We start from the raw sequence: 21,830 nt of genomic DNA on the forward strand, positions 1-21,830 counted from the left end.
TGACCAAAATGTTACTGTATATGTGAAAATTAACAAAATTAACTGCAAAGCATACTGGGTATTATTATTGGCCTTGCTTCGGGGCAGAGCTCATTAGAATAATACTCTGATTGCAATTGCAATTGTTCATTTTTGCATATAGATCAAGGGAGGCTGTTGGGAAGAGATATAGGAGACATTGTAATGCTCATTGTAATGGCTGGAATGGAATAAATGGAATAGAGTCAAACATGTGGTTTCCATATGTTTGATACGTTTAATGTATTTAATTCCAGCCATTACAATGAGCCCGTCCTTCTATAGCTCCCCCACCAGCCTCCTCTGATATACATGTATATTTCGTTCATTTAGCAGACAGTCTTATCACACCATAGTGCCATCAGACTTCTGATACCAATGCAGGGTGACAAAATGGTGAAAATGTTAAAAAAAAAATACAAATGACAGCTCTCGAAAGTATCTTGTTACAAAATACATTGGAGTTCAGCCCATTGTAATATAAATGACAAACTACTCAGAAGTAATTGAAATACCTATTTCAAATACATGTAACAGACATACTGCTCATAGCTGACTATGTGACCAGTACTCCTCATAACAGTATCCAATGATTAAATAACTTTTTTTTGTGCAGACATTTTGCTCACATTTTCTCGTGGTGGCAGTAAATTAGCACACATAGCAAGTTACAGTATACATGGGAAATATCATTCTATAGCTTAATCTTCGACGGTGTACAGTAATTAGAAAAAAAGTAGCTAATTTGACCATCGATTGAAGATTAACGCTTAGAATTTTGTACAGGCGTTAACGAGGCAACTATGTTGGGTCCTCACAACGTCAACGTTTACGTGAGTAAAGCACAGCGAGGAAGTAAAAGTGTGAGTATGCACACAATAAACCTATTTCCCTTCCACATTAGTCCTGAATTTCTATATTTGTTTGTCTGAAAGTGAATGCGAACACATTTAGCACGTTTTCAGTTTGCTAGCTTGTCAGGAAGCTAAGCAAACGGTTCCATAAATAGACTTAGCTTGGGATTGCTAGACTTTTAGCTAACGGCTAATTTAGCTAAGTCAACTTCACCTGAAAGGAATAGGACTTATCATGTTGCAATAAAGGGCTCTGGCCTAGTCTTATGTTACTGACATCTAAACTGCTCTGGCCTAACTAACCTAATGTGACTGAAATCTGTTTTGTTGTTCAGGTGAAGATGGGCCGCTCCTCCAAAGACAAACGGGATATCTACTACCGTCTTGCCAAGGAGGAGGGCTGGAGGGCCAGGAGCGCCTTCAAACTACTGCAACTGGATGAGGAGTTTGGCCTGTTCAAAGGCAAGAAAGCCCCTTGGGTTAACATTTCTGGCCATGGTTGTTTTATCCTAGGTCAACATCAGACATCAATGGCTTATGTTAATGGCTATGGCCATTGTAAAATATAACATTATGCCAAAGGAAAAAGGGAGATGAATTTGATCATCCATTTCTGATGTCACTTGAATATGACATTGACATCCATTTCTCTCTCCCCAGGTGTAAAAAGGGCAGTCGACCTCTGTGCTGCCCCAGGCAGCTGGAGCCAAGTCCTGAGCCGTAAACTCAGGTTGGTTTCAATCTCTTTACTTTCCTTGGCTCCCTAGTGGCGCAGTGGTCTAATCCAGGCTGTATCACATTTGTCCGTGATTGGGAGTCGCATAGGGCAGCGCACAATTGGCCCAGTATCGTCTGGGTTTGGCCCGGGTAGGCCTTCATTGTGAATAAGAATTTGTTCTTAGCTGACTTGCCTAGTTAATTAAAGGTTAAATAAATTCTACTTGAAGCATAGTTGGCGTCTATTAGTATGGGGTGTTAAGAAATAGTGTGCATAACACTAATATTGTACGTTTATCTGACGGTTTGACAGAGGAAAGGAGGAGAAGAGTGAGGAGGTAAAGATAGTGGCGGTGGACCTACAGGCCATGGCTCCTCTCCCTGGGGTGACACAGATCCAGGGGGACATCACCAAGGTAACTGTAGTATGGAGTTATAGAGAAACTATAATACCAACACACTATTCTGGAACACTGAATTCGTTGCAGTATTGGCCTGATTCCTTTCAGAGAATGAAGTACATGTCATCAAGGGCAGAGCAAAGGGGATAATAAATGTTTGGTTTGGAATGCAGACATTGTATAACAGATTTGGATCAGATTCTCAAACTCTATTTCAACAAAGCTGGCGGGTCAAATATATCTATTGCTTTTAGATCTCCACTGCCCTGGAGATAATCAGGCATTTTGAAGGACAGCCTGCAGACCTGGTAGTGTGTGATGGAGCCCCAGACGGTGAGTGTGAGAGTTTTCTTCCCTCTGGTTTCAGTTTGGTTTGTGTCCTCTTGCATTTAGTTGCATACTCTTCTCTTAGTTGCCACTGTGGGGTTTGTTGTGTTTTCTTCATTGTACTATATGCGTATGGCTTTTCCTTATTGGTCATTTTCTGGCTTGTCTACATAGTGACAGGACTCCATGATGTGGATGAGTACATCCAAGCTCAGCTCCTATTGGCTGTGAGTATCACACTGCAATACTGTGTAATATTGAGTTGAATTCCAAATGGCTGATCAGTTATCTTTGTTTATCCTTTATAATCAATTTCTAAATATCCCGTCTCAGGCCCTAAACATTACAACACACGTCCTGAAACCTGGAGGAACGTTTGTTGCAAAGGTAGGCTGTATGTTGGATGAGGACTTGTTTGTATTTGTATTTATTAGGGATCCCTGCTGCTAAGGCAGCAGTTACTCTTCCTGGGGTCCAAACAGATTCAGGCACTTACATCAGACATAAAACAAAAGATAAAACAGTACATCATATAACATTATTACACCACTACATATTAGAGGTCGACCGATTAATCGTCATCGTTGATTAATTAGGGCCGATTTCAAGTTTTCATAACAATCGGTAATCGGCATTTTTGGATGCCAATTACATTGCATTCCACGAGGAGACTGCGTGGCAGGCTGACCACCTGTTACTCGAGTGCAGCAAGGAGCCAAGGTAAGTTGCTAACTAGCATTAAACTTATCTTGTAAAAAACAATCAATCTTCACATCACTAGTTAACTACACATGGTTGATGATATTACTAGGTTAACTAGCTTGTCCTGCGTTGCATATAATCAATGCGGTGCCTGTTCATTTATCATCGAATCACAGCCTACTGCGCCAAACGGGTGATGATTTAACAAAGCGCAGTTGAGAAAAAAGCACAATCGTTGCACGAATGTACCTAACCATAAACATCCATGCCTTTCTTAAAATCAATACACAGAAGTATATATTTTTAAACCTGCATATTTAGTTTAACAAAAAATGTTAGTAGGCAATATTTACTAGGGAAATTGTGTCACTTCTCTTGCATTCATTGCACGCAGAGTCAGGGTATATGCAACAGTTTTGGCCGCCTGGCTCGTTGCGAACTAATTTGCCAGAATTGTACATAATTATGACATTGAAGGTTGTGCAATGTAACAGCAATATTTAGACTTGGGGTTGCCACCCGTTAGATAAAATATGTAACGGTTCTGTATTTCACTGAAAGTATAAATGTTTTGTTTTCGAAATTATAGTTTCTGATTTGACCATATTAATGACCAAAAGCCTGTATTTCTGTGTTTGTTATATTATAATTAAGTCCCTGATTTGATATTTGATAGAGCAGTCTGACTGAGCGGTGGTAGGCAGCAGCAGGCTCGTAAGCATTCATTCAAACTTTACTGCATTTGCCAGCAGCTCTTAACAATGCTTGAATCACAGCGCTGTTTATGACTTCAAGCCTATCAACTCCTGAGATTAGGCTGGCAATTCTAAAGTGCCTATTAGAACATCCAATAGTCAAAGGTATATGAAATACAAATGGTATAGAGAGAAATAGTCGACACGTCATAATTCCTATAATAACTACAACCTAAAACTTCTTAACTGGGAATATTGAAGAACTGGGAATATTGAACCACCAGCTTTCATATGTTCTGAGCAAGGAACTTAAACATTAGCTTTTTTACACGGAACATATTGCACTTTTACTTTCTTCTCCAAAGCTCTTTTTGCATTATTTAAACCAAATTGAGCATGTTTCATTATTTATTTGATACAAAATATTTTATGTTTTATATTAAGTTAAAATAAGTGTTCATTGTTCATTCAGTATTGTTGCAATTGTCATTATTACAAATATATATTAATACAGTGGGGCAAACAAGTATTTAGTCAGCCACCAATTGTGCAAGTTCTCCCACTTAAAAAGATGAGAGGCCTGTAATTTTCATCATAGGTACACTTCAACTATGACAGACAAAATGAGAAATTAAATGTGATTCACAATGTGATTTTTCTGGATTTTTTTTCTCATTTTGTCTGTCATAGTTGAAGTGTACCTATGATGAAAATTACAGGCCTCATCTTTTTAAGTGGGAGAACTTGCACAATTGGTGTCTGACTAAATACTTTTTTGCCCCACTGTATATATAAAAATCGGTTGATTAATCGGTAACGGCTTTTTTGGTCCTCCAATAATCAGTATCGGCGTTGAAAAATCATTATCGGTCGACCTCTACTACATATCTACAATACAAAATGAATAATACCAACACTATTACAATGTATGTGTGTGTTGATGTAACAAGCTCTGCACTTTGTTTCTTTTTTAAAATTGTGTAGAGAAATGAGCTAAGAAGCCTATGTCATGTAGAAGTTATCTTATGCTGTGGTTACTGTGTAGATATTCCGGGGGAAGGACGTGACCCTCCTGTACTCCCAGCTTAAGATATTCTTCAGTAGTGTGACCTGTGCTAAGCCCCGGAGCAGCAGGAACTCCAGCATAGGTGAGCTGGAGACCACTGCTGACACTGGTCACACGCCGGATCATAGATGGTTTCCATTCAAATGCCTGGTTTTGACAGAAGGGTTGAAGGATTAAGTAGGCGATGTGCTGCTTGAGTCTAATATTTGTTTGTTACATTCTCTCATTTCTACAGAGGCATTTGTGATGTGTCAGAATTACTCTCCTCCAGTAGGATATGTGCCCAACATGTCCAATCCTCTACTGGATCACTCATATGGTAACAACACAGTGATGTTTCCCATGTTCCTCATGTTTCAACTCCATATACACTGGTACTCAAGTTGGTTTCTGTCTGTTTCAGATGTAGATTTTAACCAGCTGGAGGGACCAAACAGAATCATAGTTCCTTTCTTGGCCTGTGGAGACCTGAGTGCCTTTGACTCGGACCGGACATACCCTCTCCAGGTATTGATATTCAGATACATGTCTCTGTTTTATTTGTTTTGTCCTTTAAAATAACATCACATTTATGTTATTTTAATTTTAACCCGCAAAACACCAGTCTCAACGTCAACAGTGAAGAGGCAACTCTGGGATGCTGGCCTTCTAGGCAGAGTTGCAAAGAAAAAGCCATATCTCAGACTGGCCAGTAATAAGAAAAGATTAGGATGGGCAAAAGAACACAGACACTGGACAGAGGAATTCTGCCTAGAAGGCCAGCATCCCGGAGTCGCCTTTTCTCTGTTCCCTCTAATGTACTTGTCCTCTTGCTCAGTTGTGCACCGGGGCCTCCCACTCCTCTTTCTATTCTGGTTAGTGCCAGTGTGCTCTGTTCTGTGAAGGGAGTAGTACACAGCGTTGTACGAGATCTTCAGGTTCTTGGCAATTTCTCCCATGGAATAGCCTTCATTACTCAGAACAAGAATAGACTGACGAGTTTCAGAAGAAAGTATTTTTTTTCTGGCCATTTTGAGCCTGTAATCGAACCCACAAATGCTGATGCTCCAGATACTCAACTAGTCTAAAGAAGGCCAGTTTTATTGCTTCTTTAATCATAACAGTTTTCAGCTGTGCTAACATAATTGCACAAGGGTTTTCTATTGGTCAATTAGCCTTTTAAAATGAGAAACTTGGATTAGCTAACACAACGTGCCATTGGAACACAGGAGTGATGGATGCTGATAATGGGCCTCTGTACGCCTATGTAGATATTGCATTAAAAATCATCAGTTTCCAGCTACAATAGTCATTTACAACTTTAACAATGTCTACACTGTATTTCTGATCAATTTGATGTTATTTTAATGGACAGAAAATGAGCTTTTCTTTCAAAAACAAGGACATTTCTAAGTGACCCCAAACTTTTGAACGGTAGTGTATGTACAAGTACCAGTCAAAAGTTTGGACACCTACTCATTCCAGGTGAAATTTTTTTTGTACTATGTTCTATATTGTAGAATAATAGTGAAGACATCAAAACTATGAAATAACACGTTGCATCATGCAGTAACCAAAAAAGCGTTAAACAAATACAAATATATTTGAGATTCTTCAAAGTAGCCACTCTTTGCCTTGACAGCTTTGCACACTCTTGTGTATAAAGTGCATTCAGAAAGTATTCAGACCCCTTTACTTTTCACACATTTTGTTACGTTACAGCCTTATTCTAAAATGTATTCAATCATATTTTTCCTTCTTCAATCTACACACAATACCCCATGATGACCAAGCGAAACACAAGTTTTTAGAAATGTTTGCAAATGTATTCAAAATAAATGACAGAAATACCTTATTTACGTAAGTATTCAGACCCTTTGCTTGAAATCAGGTACATCCTGTTTCCATTGATCATCCTTGATGTTTCTACAATTTGATTAGTCTATGCCACTCTGACATTGCTCGTCCAAATGATGTATATATTCTTCAATTCCATTTCTTTACTTTAGATTGTGTGTATTGTTAGATATTACTACACTGTTATTGTGGGTGTAGCATTTCACTACACCCACAATAACTTCTGCTAAACATGTGTATGTGACAAATAAGATTAGATTTGTTGCTACTGGTATACGACTCCTTGCGTGCCTCAACTTATAATGCGTTAGTTGCTTACTGGACCCTGGCAAACTGTGTGAAATGTTAACCTGCTAACGAACTATCCACTATCTATTAACCGTTTCCCCTCTACAGTATGTGGTTCATTTTCAGAATGAGAGAATTAGGTGAAAATGAGGAGTTGCTTGTTAAACAAGTAGATTCAGGGATCAAGTGTAGCTGGGCTTGGCTTAAGCTGTATGCCACTATAGAGGTGAAAGGAACACCACACACGTTCCCTCTTTCTCAACACAGTGGATAAAAGGGGTATGCCAGGTGTACTCTCTGCCTGAAAGAGATCCATTATGCCAACGGGTATCATGCTCTGCTGGCACATTGTAGAACAGATGTCCACAGGCAGAAAGTGTACAATGTAATAATGTGCTGTGTAGCCCAAATATATTGTTTTTGTTGTGTTACACTAATGTTACTGTCAAGTTTATTTGTTTTTTTCTCAAGACTTGAGTGTCATTTGCAGTAAAGTCTAGGCAACAAATAACATTGGATTGCTTTTTTCAATTTCTTTAGCTGTGCGTTTGGTTCATATTAACCACTTATTTTACACACAGAGACTGATCATGTAGATCATATTCTTTGTTTTAATTAGTTAAAACCTGCATTTCCCCCTAGCAGGGATTTTTTTCAGTTTCAGTGCAACAAAAAAAAGTGTCACCTTTTTTGGCCCTCACCAGTTTTCATCCCTGCCAAATAGAGGTGTGCCAAGCTTGTAGCGTCATACCAAAGAAGATTCAAGGCTGTAATCACTGCCAAAGGTCCTTTAACATAGTACTGAGTAAAGGGTCTGAATACTTATGTACATGTAATATTTAAGTAAATTTTTTTTGCTAATTTATATTTTAAAAATACACTTTTTTTGCTTTGTCATTATCGGGTGTTGCATGTAGGTTGAGGGGGAAAACGATGTAATCAATTTTAGAATAAGGCCGTATGTGGAAAAAGTTAATGGGTCTGAATACTTTCCGAAGGCACTGTATTTGCACCCATCTCAGTGAATTAATTGCGGAGGCCCAAACTAAAAGCCAATTTATGCTTGATTTGAAAATGTGGTCACAGGCTCCATATGGAGGGTGTGATGCAATTGCGGAGGTATACAGAGGCCAAATCGAGCTCTGTACCGCATCGCCATACGCCTCCCAAATGTTTTAACATGTCCACATTGACATGGTTGACAGTAGGTGGGGGCGGTACATCCTGTATAAGCGCAAACTCACTTCCTTGACAACAGCTCTGCACTGCTCCGTGAAGTGCAATAAGTATTCTTAGGTTCTGAAAAAGCAGAGCATATTTATACCCTCCTACTAGGAGGAGTCAACACCTTGCGCACCTAGAAAGCCAATACATCTCTGTTGCTTGTCAGGAACTTAATTGGTTGCTCTCACTGGTGTAGTCATGGCCCCACCTCCTGCTAGAACCTCCGTTTCCTTCTCACTTCATCTGACCTCGGACCGAATTCCTCACTCCTCCCTAATCCATGGCTGTCCTACCTTATCAGTGACTGAAACCAGACTGTTGTCCTTTGCCTTCCTCTATAGGATCCCATGAGATTTAACAGTAACATGTTTGACAGAATGTAAACTCCCTGCCTCCCCACTTGTCATACTAAGTAACTTTCCATATACCTAGTTCTTATCCATCCTCCATTGACCCCAACATATACATACATTCATTATACATATCAAGAAATTCTAGTATGGTAACATTGAAATAACATTTTATTGGTCACATACAAGTGTTTAGTAGATGTTATTGCGGGTGTAGCAAAATGCTTGTCTGTCTTGCTCCAATGCAGTAATAAGTATATTTCAAGCTAGAACCCAACAGTATGAACCCCCTGGCTTCTGCTGAGGCCATATCACCGTAAATGCTTCATGGCCAATGCAGACGTCAGATTGACCATGCGCCCAGATGCACAATGCACTTCTCTCTCTAGACTGCGCTCTCTCCTGCCAATTTGTGCACCTTCATTGTTTCATAACTTCATTGTGTGAATTGTTTGCATTTGATTGTTAGTGTATATCAATTCCTCATTACATGTATCACCAGAAGTACATTTTCTGTTAATTCCTATAATTTCTAATCTACAATGTTTGTTACTTTGCTTACGTTCATTTCTTTTAATGATGGACGAGCACGCATAGAAGTAGGCCTATAGCATACCTGTGTCCAATTGGTGATCGGATAGTATTTCTGCTTATTGCACCACCCCTAATGTCCTGTGAAGTTTCTCAAAGTAATGTTTTATTCACCTCAAACAGCAAGCAAACAAACTCTGTTTTTACATCCATTGAGAATTACAATAATTCCTCGATGTATTTGAACAAATCTTTCTCGCTCTCTCCCTTTCGATAACCACTCGGTGTGGAATTGAAAATTGTCATGCTCTGATCCAGTGGAAACGTCATAAAATAGGCTTATCATTGTTGGACTTGAACTGAAATAGGTTCCGGTACTCATTTTGGGTGCTGGTACAGTTTATATTTAGGTGCAAGAGCGCCACAATACTTTTGAGATAATATTCTTTTAAGAGGAACGGGAGCTCAAGCAGTATACAATTTGAGGTGCTGTACTCAGCTCTGGTGAGTTCCTGCCCAAGTCAAGCACTGCTTCTAATCCCTTGTGCATATCGCCTACAGCTGTTTCTGTCCAGAGCTCACTGACGTGGGAAACTGAGGGCCCATATTTTCGGGCCGGACCCAAATTAATAGTTGATACCAATGTTTCAAGTTCGTTGCAGACAGGCCATGTGTAGCCAATGTGATTTATAGGATATTTATTTTTTTCTGGATATTTTCTATCTACAGGCTGCTATGTTTTTATTTGTTGGCTTTATGTAGGCTATTTTTAGAAAGTTTGCAAATTAAGTACATTTTATAGGGTATTTCACAAAAATGTGCATATGAAAACCATAACACGCACGCGCAGATCGGTAGAAATGGTAAGATAAATTACCATTCCACATGAGAAAGGTTGCAGACTCCCCGTGTAGCCTATTACCGGCAACAGGAGAGTAATGGCAGAATCTGCGAAAGCCAGCAGGAGTGGGAGGAGAATAGATGGGTCAGGTTAAGGTTTTTATCTTCTGGTTATCTAGATGTCTGGCGCCCTCTTGAGGCATCAAACTAATCTTAAAGCATCAGACAAGCTCAATGTATCTAGTTGATTGTATTACAACACATAGGGTGTGTGTATATGGAATAATACAGGTTTAAAAATGTTTAGCGATCGATTGGTCGAAAGAACGGGTGACTTTCAGTCAACCAACATTTGTGTTTGTCAGAGACAGACTTACTTCATATGAAACTTTTGTGCTGTGCACATTAAACTTAATATTATTTTTCTTCGTAGTTGGATGCCAGTAAGGAATACAAGTACATGCCCCCCACCCAGCCCCCCATTCGCCCACCCTACCAGCAGGCCTGTCAACTACGCAAGAACAACCTATTGGCCAAAGAGGACTCCCCCTCTCTTCCATTGGATGAAGCCCTTTCAAATATGGACATTTCAACCAGTCAGGAAGAGTCATAGTGTGTTCAGTTTATTAAACGTTTTGCTACGTTGTGTGGCGGTTTGTACTGAACGACACATTTACCCACAACGGAGCGCACAGTGCTTCAACGGTCTTTGTGGTATGTTTGCTACCATTTGGTGGGAGGGTTGTGGCCTGATTAATATGGTTATGACCATTTGTAATCTCAACTTGTGCAGCACACCATACACAATCACCCTCTGGGCCACCATAATCACAACATTCTTCATCTGGTCGTTCAGAACAGCACCATGTCCATGGAACACTGAGTCCTGCTGAATGTGGCAATAGTTGTCTTCCCTAACAGAGAGAACTGGCATTTCATAGAGCAGAAACAGAGAAAGAAAGAAAGAGAGGATATTTGGTTCAGAAAAGCCTTGAATGCGTAAAGACTGTGTATAGATAATTTTTGCCACATGTTTTACCAATCAATTTCAATTGTCATGTTGTACCTTTATCATGTTTTTATTTTGTATTTTCTGTTTTTACTTTTAAAATAAATAACATTTGCTCCAGCACTCCCATGTTTTTCTGTTCTGTGGTCAGCTTTCCAATGACCAGTCACATATCCTGGTTCAAAAAGCACTTTTTGCTCCCTAGTCTTTGGCTGGACATTGAGATATGAATGAAGAAATAGGGACAACACATGGGTTCATGGTATTGCAGAGTAACAAAGTAAATCTCATGAATCTGTGATTGATAGTCCTACTGTACTAGTAATGTTTCCTCTAAACTGCGCCCCTCCTCCAGAAATGCCATGCAGCGCAGAGACGCAAGAGATTGAACTTCACTGAGTTCGCCGCATTAGTTTGCAATGTAGGCCTGCATTAAACACCACATATATGCTATTGTAGTCTATATCATAGAAATCACAAGCTATTTCCATGTGAAAATGTTATGGGATTTGCTCCATTGGTTTTGTTGGTAGGCCTACATTATGCTCAAATAGCCACAATAGCCTATTGGCTCCTGTCTAAAACTGTAAGGGTACAGCCTCAGTGTTCAATGTAAATGTGCTGGAAGTTGCACAAAATTCTCACTATGTTCAAGTTTCTGCTCACAAAACAAACATTTGCTCAGTGCCTGAAAAAATTCAAGGGAACAGGGGAAGGGAAAAATCTAACAGTGGACCTGTTAGATGGGGCAAAACACATGGTTTGGAGAGACAAACAAGTAAGAGGATGGTAAAATCAGATATTCTGTAACCATTTAGTTGGCAATTACTTTTCTTTCTGCGTTTGCAATACATTAACATTATTTAGCAGACACTTATCCAGAGTGGCATAGAGCATAGAACCCCTCAAGCTTATAGTGCATACGTTTTCATATTTTCTTTGTCCATACTGGTCCCCGTGGGAATTCAAATCTTCACCCCTGGTGTTGCAAGCGCCATGCTTTACCAACTGAGCCACACAGGACACTTGTAGCTGAGCATCAACCAGCTTGTATTTCCTGTTGCTATTCAGGGCGGCAGGGTAGCCTAGTGGTTAGAGCGTTGGACTAGTAACCGGAAGGTTGCAAGTTCAAACCCCCGAGCTGACAAGGTGTCGTTCTGCCCCTGAACAGGCAGTTAACCCACTGTTCCCTAGGCCGTCATTGTAAATAAGAATTTGTTCTTAACTGACTTGCCTAGTTAAATAAAGGTTAAAAAAAAAAAAAAGGTCAGCACATAAGGGGTCACACTAGGGTTACTGATCATTCGCACAGATGTCTAATTCCAGAGACAAGAACACAAGTCAAGACCAACTACAACCGAAGGGCTTTGAATATATACACTGCTCAAAAAAAATAAAGGGAACACTTAAACAACACAATGTAACTCCAAGTCAATCACACTTCTGTGAAATCAAACTGTCCACAGGAAGCAACACTGATTGACAATACATTTCACATGCTGTTGTGCAAATGGAATAGACAACAGGTGGAAATTATAGGCATTTAGCAAGACACCCCCACTAAAGGAGTGGTTCTGCAGGTGGGGACAACAGACCACTTCTCAATTCCTATGTTTCCTGGCTGATGTTTTGGTCACTTTTGAATGCTGGCGGTGCTTTCACTCTAGTGGTAGCATGAGACGGAGTCTACAACCCCTCAAGCTTATAGAGACATATCCCAAGTGACTTGTAGGTGTAGTTGCTGCAAAAGATACAAATACAAAGTATTGACTTTGGGGGGGTAAATAGTTATGCAAGCTCAAGTTTTCTATTTGCTTTTCTTATTTCTTGTTTGTTTCACAATAAAACATATTTTGCATCTTTGAAGTTGTAGGCATGTTGTGTAAATCAAATGATATAAACCCCCCCAAAAGCCATTTTAATTCCAGGTTGTAAGGCAACAAAATAGGAAAAATGCCAAGGGGGGTGAATACTTTCGCAAGGCACTGTACATGTGAATTCTTTGGTCATGGAAGTGTGCTACTACCTTTGTTCAAGAAAGTAAGACTGAAAGCAGACCGATTACATGAACAGTAGGTTTTCATGTAGTTTAAGATGTTTGCCAAACAATGTATACCTTAAAGACCTACCGCAGTCTCATTTTCACCTAATTTACTTCACAAAAAGCACATCTCAAAAGGTGGTCCAGGTATGACATGACATGGCACACGTGGGGGGTGGACCTTTCCTCTTTTGTCCTCTATTGCTCCTCTATTGTTTTTCAACGGGAACAGTTGGAGTGTGTCTTTAAACTGTCCAATGAGTAGGCAATACATTGTTAAAGGGATATTAGCCAATGACAATTGTTGTATCTTCACAGAAACTGTAAACAGCTCTCTGGTTTGTCATAATTGGCTATATTTCCAGAAAGGGTGCAGTAGCCTATTCGTATTTTCTAAAGCGTAATTTGTAACTTGGCCAGTTTCCATATCTGCCTCGCTAGGTTGTTCTGCCTCCTAAACATAGGCTGCCAGTTTCCATATTTAATTAAAAAAAATGTACCTTTTATATAACTAGGCAAGTCAGTTAAGAACAAATTGTTATTTACAATGACGGCCTACTCTGGCCAAACCCAGGCAACGCTGGGCCAATTGTACCTATTGGACTCCCAATCACGGCCAGATGTGACACAGCCTGGATTTGAACCAGGGACTGTAATGATGCCTCTTGCACTGACATGCAGTGCCTTAGACCGCTGCGTCACTCAGGAGCCCTGTTTGTAAATGATCGGCGCCTCTAGATTGTTCTGCCTCCTAAACATAGGCTGTCAGTTTTTTTCACTTCTTTATCTAAGTGTGTTCACTCCTTCATGAACAAGTTGAAAGGATGTCTCCATCTTATTTAATCTTCATTTGTGAGTATTCAATTAATTAATTGTAACAAAGTAATTCATTTAGATGATGTAGGTTTAATATGTAGGACTTCACATAAAATACTTTAAAAAATGTTTTGCCATGTTTAAAGGTATGGCTGCTGTTGCAGTTAAAGAAAGTTGTGCAGGTATGGAATGCATTACCACATAAGAATATTTCCTGAATCATGCTGTTTCTAACAATTAAAATGTGTCTTCTCATAGTTTCTCTCTTTAACTCTAAACAGATTCTGTCCCTACTCCCACCATTGTGTTAGACCCTGGGTACATCAATGTACCTATGTCTGTCGTAGTACGCTGTGAGTCAACAAGAGGCACAAAGTGCCACTTCTACAAAGACCACGACCCCAACCCAATAAGAGAAGTGAATTCCGGTGTTTGCCAATTCATATTGTTCTGGAATGAGTTCAAAAAGTGGAACAAGACTGAAGTAGATCTCAGCTGTGCTATTCTACAGGAGAGAGAAGGGAAAACGATATCTTCAGAACGAAGTGACACTCGAAGACTTCATGTGAGTGGTGAGTGACAATTTTACCCTAGGGCCTAAATTAGGGCCTAGGGAACATGTTCAGTTATTGTTAAAATAATCCCAATATTTAATGACGCTCGAAGACTTCATGTAAGTGACCATTTTATTACCAGGCAGTATCACATTTGCTTGATTGACGACATCATTTTTTCAGATTCCATTGGAATACCCAGGATTTTTGTGGAAAATACAGGAACTCACTTAAGTCTTCGGTGTGAGGCCAAGCATGCTGGTACCTCATGCTACTATTACTTGAACAACACCGAGTCCCCCTTTAAAAGTCAGCCCTACAAAGACAACGTCTGTGTTGGGAAAGTATCGGAAAAGGATCTGCTGAGGAAGAGGAGCAGTGCTGGAGAGATCTTCATCACCTGTGCTGTGGAGCTGGTGGTAGAGGGTGGAGATACTGTGACATCACAGCATAGTGAACCGTTCAAGATTGCCATAGATGGTGAGACCATCAATTAAATTATTGTACAATCTAACATGACAATCATGTCTGTATTACAATACTGATGCATATGTCATATTCTTCCTCCAATTGTAGACTCTCCTGGGCCCACCACTTCCTTATCAACATTCAGTACCAACAAAACCAGTGTAACTAATGGAGAAGGTGAGTAACCTTAAAATGTTTTTAAACTTACTGTTGATAGACCCACCCACCTAAGAGCATTTCAAGATAACATTGACTGATTCTGTTGCTAATGATCTGTACTGTTTAATCTAATTCAACAAACAATTTCAACTTGACCTGAAAGTCATCTCCCCCTTTAGAGTCCTCCTCGGAGTTCCCTCTCTACACCAGTCTGAGTGTTGGGGCCTTTAGCCTTATTCTGCTGGTTGTATCTGTCCTGTGTTTTCTCCGGTACAAGCGAGGTACATGCATTCAAATACTGATACTTCAAGGCTTAATTTATTCCAATGTCCATTTTGAGTTATTTGTGTATTATACATGTGAAATATTTATTTCTGAAGGTGATCAACAAGACTGGTCTGCCAATAGGTAATTGAGTGATCTATTTGTATTATAATTACATTATATTTGTCTTCATACACATCATTATACAGTGTCATATCTAAATGTACTGGGTAAATTGTCTCAACAGATCATCCCAATGGAACCAGAACAAAGAAGTTATCTGTAAGTATGAAAGGAAACCAACTACAACATATTCATTTCTCAGAAAAGTGGTTATATTCAGTGCTCTACATTTCACCTTTCTCTTATTTGAAACAGATACAAATGCTTAATTATTTCCACAAGGCGGTCTGAATGTGGGGGATGTGACCATGCTGCGTTGTACTAGTTCAAGTGTAAGTGTAAGTGGTAACAGTTCACCTGTTGATGAACTTCCTCCACATCCTTTCTCTGCTTCCTGATTTACATATCTGCCACTCTCTGCTCTTCATGTAGTCTGACACCCTCTGTTACTCTCAGATGAATGGTGTAATATCTTACTGGGCAAGAAATAGATGTGCATAGGTTTTAAGACATGATCTATTTGAAGTTTCACATTGTTTGTATATAAGTGTAAATACCTGTGTTCTTTTATTGCCTTGTCTTATTTTTAACGCTTTTGTTATTTTATTACTCTTTTTGATCAACTTTGTATATTGATAGTTTTGCTACTCTACATTTATTCTGCACTTTTGAGGAAGAGCTGAAAGTAAGCATTTCTGTACTCTGTGCATGTGAGAAATAAACATTGATTTAATGTGTAGATTGTGTAGATTAGTTTTAACATACTGGCATACAATTTTCCTATTCTGTACAGCTTTTAATATGTAACTCTGTTTTGAATAAATTAAATACATGTAATTGTATTACAGCATTCCCATTTTATGCTGCTATTTGTGGTTCTGTTTTCCTGGATGGTTGGTACCATTTTTGCCCAGTAGATGGGGTTGAAAGATTGTGTGAGTTATAGAAACAACAGAGGTTCGGAATGGAGAAGGGGGATCGTAGAGATGGGGGTAAACTCTGACCACTAGTTTGTGGTGACACAGTGTGATGTTAAACACAGTAACTAAACTGGCTGATGTCTCTTGATGCCTGATTGTTTGTGCTTCTGTTTGTCAAGTAGAAGTGACCACATGGGGGGTGTACTGATCGTTCACTCTCACTTGTGTATTTCCAGAGACGAGAGGCAAACAAAGCAGTATAAACTATTTTTGATTTAACCACAATTAAGCTCAAAAGTCTTTCAACACATCTCATATGAAACGACTTCTCAGAAAACATTGTGTGCATGATAATTTCTTAGAGGTGTACAGTGCCTTCAGAAAGTATTCATACCCTTTGACTTATTCCACATTTTGTTGTGTTACAGCCTGAAATCCACATTGATTAATAACATTTCCCTCACCCATCTACACACAAAACCCCATAATGATGAAGTGAAAACATGTTTTTAGAAATGTTAGCAAATTGATTGAAAATGAAATACAGACATATCTAATTTACATAAGTATTCACCACCCTGTCAATACTTTGTAGAAGCACCTTTGGCAGCTTTTAGTCATATTGGGTATGTCTGTATCATCTTTGTACATCTGGATTTGGGGATTTTCTCCCATTATTCCTTGCAGATTTGGTCAAACTGTTAACTTAGATGGTGAGTGGCTGTATCACTATCTTACCCTTCCGTGCAGCAGGATACATTCCGAGTAAGGATTTCAGATTAGTCCCGTGTACCGGGTAGTGCTGTGGCTGACCCCCTTAAATAGCTGCTGTCACACTACTTCTACCTCGTGTATTTTTCAAGGCACAAGGATTGGAGTGATCCAATAGCTCACATAACCGTGGTTACATACGTAAACTTCGTTATGTAGCATTATATTGGATCCCTCCAATATGGTTTCACAATTCCCGATTAATCGGTGAAGTAGTCATGGCCAAGCAAAGAGCAAAGTCCCATAGGACTGAGCTCAGGGCAGTCATGAATGCTGTTTCCCTCCGTCCCCATCCAGGGAAGTGGAGACAACACCCAACATGGCCGTCCCGGCCTCATTGGCGGCGGTAATATTGAGTCGATAGTACCTAGCAAAGGTGCTAGACGATGCCCATCTGGACGAGGCACAAATGTCATCAAGGGGAACTCCTTGGACCAGGCCCACGATGTAGCTACTCCTCTAGTAGAATGCGCCACTACAGCAGATGGCAGAGCCCGCCCGGCCAGCTGAGGTATAGTGTCCACAATCCAATTTGAGAATCTCTGTTTCGATAGGCTCTTCCCCAGAACTCTCTGACTATAGCAAATGCACAGCTGATCAGACTCTCTTATTGTCTTTGTCTGTGTAACTCAAGTGTCCAATGCCCTCACCGGGCACAGCACATACTGTAGCTCACTTGCAGCCGTGGAGGGGCGTATGCGGACAAATGTAAGGGCCGGTTCACATGCCTGTCAGACAGGACTTTCGGCAAGAAAGAGGGGTTAGGCCAGTGGATAACACTCACCGAAAGAGCATGACATTCACTGACCCTCTTAGTGGAGGTAATAGGCAACAGGAATTCCACCTTTATGGATAGGTGCTTCAAAAACATTAACCCCAGTGGCTCGAAGGGTGGCTTAGTAACTGCTAACAGCACCATGTCAAGGTCCCAGTTTAGCACCGAACGGGCCTTCGCTGGACGCAGATGTTGAACTCCTTTCATTAACTTGGAGAGCAATAGGTGGCCACCTATGGGTCCCTCTAGGCCATCATCATGGCATGCAGAGATTGCGGCTAAATACACTCAAAGTGGAATCCGCTCAGCCCGCATCAAGCAGTGATTGTAAAACATGTTTTAACTGTTTGTCCATCACACGACTAGGTGGCAACATTATGACCCTCAAACCAAGTACATAATATGTCCCACAGCATCTGATATGACGCGTTGGTGGAGGAAGCCCTGATGTTCAGCAGCATGTTCACCACATTGTCCTGAATGCCTAGACTGGCCCATTTACACTTCTCAGAGGCCAAGCTCAAAGCTGGAGGGGGTGCAGGTCCGGATGCCACAGTGTCCTCTGAGCCTGAGAGAGCAGGTCGGGCCTCTGCGGTAGCTGCCATGGGGTCCCCGACAGGAGGGACAACATGAGGCTGAACCATGGTCGTCTCGGCCAGTTTGGGGCTATGAGGAGCAGCAGGTGGCCCATCAAGCTGACCTTATCTAGCATAGATGTGATCAGGGGAAATGGTTAGCTGGCCAATCGTGAGCGAGGGCATCCAGACTCAGAGGGCCTGGAAGGTCCGACACCGAGAACCAGCTGGGGCAACAAATGTTCTTCTGAGATGCAAACAGGTCCACCTGTGCTCTCTTAATCAAATCAAATTTGATTGGTCACATACAGATGTGTAGCAGATGATATTGCGGGTGTAGCGAAATGCTTGTGTTTCTTGCTCTAACAGGGCATTAATATCTGCAAGTAATATTTATCAATTTCACAACAATACACACAAATTTAAAGTAAAGGAATAGAGTTAAGAATATATCAATATTTGAAAGTGCAATGCTGGACCGGTGCAAAATATGTAAACATGATTAAAATAACTAGTGTTCCAATTATTAAAGTGGCCAGTCATTTCAAGTCTATGTATATAGGGCAGCAGGCTCTAAGGTATTAGTGATGGCTATTTAACAGTCTGATGGCCTTGAGATTGAAGGCTCTCGGTCCCAGCTTTGATGCACCTGTTCTGACCTCGCCTTCTGGATGATAGCGGGGTGAACAGGCCGTGGCTCGGGTGGTTGGTTTCCTTGATTATCTTTTTGGCCATCCTGTGACATCGGGTGGTGTAGGTGTCCTGGAGGGCAGGTAGTTTGTCCCCGGTGATGCGTTGTGCAGACCTCACTACCCTCTGGAGAGCCTTATGGTTGTGGGCGGAGCAGTTGCAGTACCAGGCGGTGATACAGCCCGACAGGATGCTCTCGATTGTGCATCTGTAGAAGTTTGTGAGTGCTTTTTGGTGACAAGCCAAATTTCTTCAGCCTCCTGAGGTTGAAGAGGCGGTGCTGCGCCTTCTTCACAACGCTGTCTGTGTGGGTGGACCAATTCAGTTTGTCCGTGATGTGTACGCCGAGGAACTTAAAACTTACTACCCTCTCCACTACTGTCCCGTCGATGTGGATAGAGGGGTGCTCCCTCTGCTGTTTCCTGAAGTCCACAATCATCTCCTTTGTTTTGTTGACGTTGAGTGTGAAATTATTTTCCTCACACCACACGCCGAGGGCCCTCACCTCCTCCCTGTAGGCCGTCTCGTCGTTGTTGGTAATCAAGCCTACCACTGTAGTGTCGTCCGCAAACTTGATGATTGAGTTGGAGGCGTGCATGGCCACGCAGTCGTGGGTGAACAGGGAGTACAGGAGAGGGCTGAGAACGCACCCTTGTGGAGCCCCAGGGTTGAGGATCAGCGGGGTGGAGATGTTGTTACCTACCCTTACCACCTGGGGGCGGCCCGTCAGGAAGTCCAGTACCCAGTTGCACAGGGCAGGGTCGAGACCCAGGGTCTCTTGATGACGAGTTTGGAGGGTACTATGGTGTTAAATGCCGAGCTGTAGTTGATGAACAGCATTCTCACATAGGTATTCTTCTTGTCCAGATGGGTTAGGGCAGTGTGCAGTGTGGTTGCGATTGCGTTGTCTGTGGACCTATTGGGCAGTAAGCAAATTGGAGTGGGTCTAGGGTGTCAGGTAGGGTGGAGGTGATATGGTCCTTGACTAGTCTCTCAAAGCACTTCATGATGACGGAAGTGAGTGCTACGAGGCGATAGTCGTTTAGCTCAGTTACATTAGCTTTCTTGGGAACAGGAACAATGGTGGCACTCTTGAAGCATGTGGGAACAGCAGACTGGGATAAGGATTGAGGGGCTAAGGAGAGTTGTGTTACTAACAACCAGAGGATTGCAATGAAACCAACCATGACTGGATAATTGTACGTGTAGTGTGTGTGATTACATCAAATGTTTTGTCGAAAGTTGAATGAGACGGAATTCACGACACGAGCGGTTTACAAAATGTTTCGTGTTAGGCTATAAAAATTGATTTTATCAAACAAAACGACCATTCATTGTGTAGCTGGGACCCATGGGATTGCAAACAGAGGAAGATCTTCAAAGGTAAGTGATTTATTTAATCGCTATTTGTGATTTTGTGACGACTGTGCTGGTTGAAAAAGTATTTTGGTGTGGGGCGCAGTCCTCAGATAATCGCATTGTATGCTTTCGCTGTAAAGCCTTTTTGAAATCTGGCAATGCAGTTAGATTAACAAGAATTTAAGCTTTTAACCGATATAAGACACTTGTATATTCATAAATGTTTAATATTACGATTTTTGTATTTTGCGCTTTGCAATTTCACCGGATGTTGTCGTAAGTGTCCCACTAGCGGTTCATGCGCCCAAAAAGGTTAAATATTTGTTGAGGCTGCGCAGGTCCAGGACCGGCAAGAAGCTGCCGTACTTTTTTGTAACAATGAAATACTGTCCTTGGAGTAGAACCCACTTAGCCATTCTAGTGGCTCTACTTTTCTGATTGCGTCCTTCTTCAGAAGTGAGGCTATCTCCATCCACAGTGCCTCCTTTCTCACCCCGTCAGTCACCGAGGTGACCCAGATACCTCTGTAGGGTGGCGGTTTGCCTCAGAACTGAAGTTTGTACCCCCCAGGACTGTGTACAGTACCCAGGGGGACTCCACTCACGTCTGCCAGTTTGCCCTTTGGGCCTGGGAGAAACGTCAAGGCCGACCGCCAGCACATCAGGTGGACTGCTGGGGCCCAACCTTCTTAGCTGCGTGTTGCTGCCTGTAAGGCTGGTCACGCACCTGTCCCCGCTGTCGGTGTGTAAAACGCTTCCCCTGCTGTTTCGGTGGGGGAGGAGGAGGGGGCAAGACATTGCTGGAGAGCTTTTGAGACATTCGACCCTGTCTTCCAGCGATCATGCAAATTCAGTTGAGTGTGGTGTACCACAGGGCAGCCGGCTAGCGCCATTATTGATTTCTATTTTTACTAATGGCCTTCCACTGACCTTGAATAAAACCAGTGTGTCTGTGTATGCTGACGACTCAACGGTACACAGTACACATTGGCTGCAACAGTAAAATAAATAACTGACACCCTTAACATGGAGCTCCAGTCAGTTTTAGAATGGGTAACTAGCAATAGGCTGCTGCTAAATATCTCAAAATCAAAAAGCATCATTTTTGGGACAAATCGCTAAACCTAATTTAGATCTATTATTGAATAATCTGGTGATTGAGCAAGTTGAGGAGTCTAAACTGCTGGATGTAAACCTAGATAGAAAGCTGTCATGGTCAAAACATATATAGACTCAATGGTTGCTAAAATGGGAAGAGGTCTGTTCATTATAGGGCGTTGCTCTGCCTTTTTGACATCTCAGTCAACCAGACAGGTCCTACAGGCTATAGTTTTGTTGCAGCTGGACTACTGTCCAGCTGTGTGGTCATGTGTGGCAAAGAGGGACATAGGTAAATTTCAGTTGGTCCAGAACAAAGTCCAGAACAAACACGTATCGCACTTAGATTCACAGTGCATT

General features: G+C 41.3%; 2 protein-coding genes across 2 annotated transcripts; both read left to right on the forward strand.

Moving 5' to 3' along the window:
* Positions 1 to 783: 783 nt before the first annotated feature.
* On the forward strand, positions 784 to 10,981 carry ftsj1 (FtsJ RNA 2'-O-methyltransferase 1). Its single transcript, XM_029651361.2, has 11 exons — positions 784 to 881; positions 1,208 to 1,334; positions 1,533 to 1,602; positions 1,903 to 2,005; positions 2,245 to 2,323; positions 2,492 to 2,544; positions 2,651 to 2,704; positions 4,760 to 4,862; positions 5,016 to 5,099; positions 5,184 to 5,287; positions 10,283 to 10,981. The coding sequence occupies exons 1-11, from the start codon at positions 822 to 824 to the stop codon at positions 10,460 to 10,462; spliced, it is 1,017 nt and encodes a 338-aa protein (XP_029507221.1). The 5' UTR covers positions 784 to 821; the 3' UTR covers positions 10,463 to 10,981.
* A 2,710-nt stretch (positions 10,982 to 13,691) lies between these two features.
* On the forward strand, positions 13,692 to 16,133 carry LOC115128887 (uncharacterized). Its single transcript, XM_029659020.2, has 9 exons — positions 13,692 to 13,751; positions 13,862 to 13,897; positions 13,997 to 14,287; positions 14,453 to 14,749; positions 14,846 to 14,914; positions 15,076 to 15,177; positions 15,277 to 15,304; positions 15,408 to 15,442; positions 15,539 to 16,133. The coding sequence occupies exons 1-9, from the start codon at positions 13,724 to 13,726 to the stop codon at positions 15,550 to 15,552; spliced, it is 900 nt and encodes a 299-aa protein (XP_029514880.1). The 5' UTR covers positions 13,692 to 13,723; the 3' UTR covers positions 15,553 to 16,133.
* The last annotated feature ends 5,697 nt before the right edge of the window (positions 16,134 to 21,830 follow it).

This window comes from Oncorhynchus nerka, linkage group LG4, assembly GCF_034236695.1.
Source record: "Oncorhynchus nerka isolate Pitt River linkage group LG4, Oner_Uvic_2.0, whole genome shotgun sequence".
NCBI lineage: Eukaryota > Metazoa > Chordata > Actinopteri > Salmoniformes > Salmonidae > Oncorhynchus > Oncorhynchus nerka.

Bases quoted from the DNA above. Each gene is read 5' to 3' on its own strand.
- ftsj1 (XM_029651361.2), top strand. From the start codon at position 822: ATGTTGGGTCCTCACAACGTCAACGTTTACGTGAGTAAAGCACAGCGA. The intron at 4,863-5,015 runs GTGAGCTGGAGA...TCATTTCTACAG, and splicing joins CAGCAGGAACTCCAGCATAG to AGGCATTTGTGATGTGTCAG. The intron at 5,100-5,183 runs GTAACAACACAG...TGTCTGTTTCAG, and splicing joins TCTACTGGATCACTCATATG to ATGTAGATTTTAACCAGCTG.
- LOC115128887 (XM_029659020.2), top strand. From the start codon at position 13,724: ATGTCTCCATCTTATTTAATCTTCATTT. The intron at 13,752-13,861 runs GTGAGTATTCAA...CCATGTTTAAAG, and splicing joins ATCTTATTTAATCTTCATTT to GTATGGCTGCTGTTGCAGTT. The intron at 14,288-14,452 runs GTGAGTGACAAT...TCATTTTTTCAG, and splicing joins TCGAAGACTTCATGTGAGTG to ATTCCATTGGAATACCCAGG.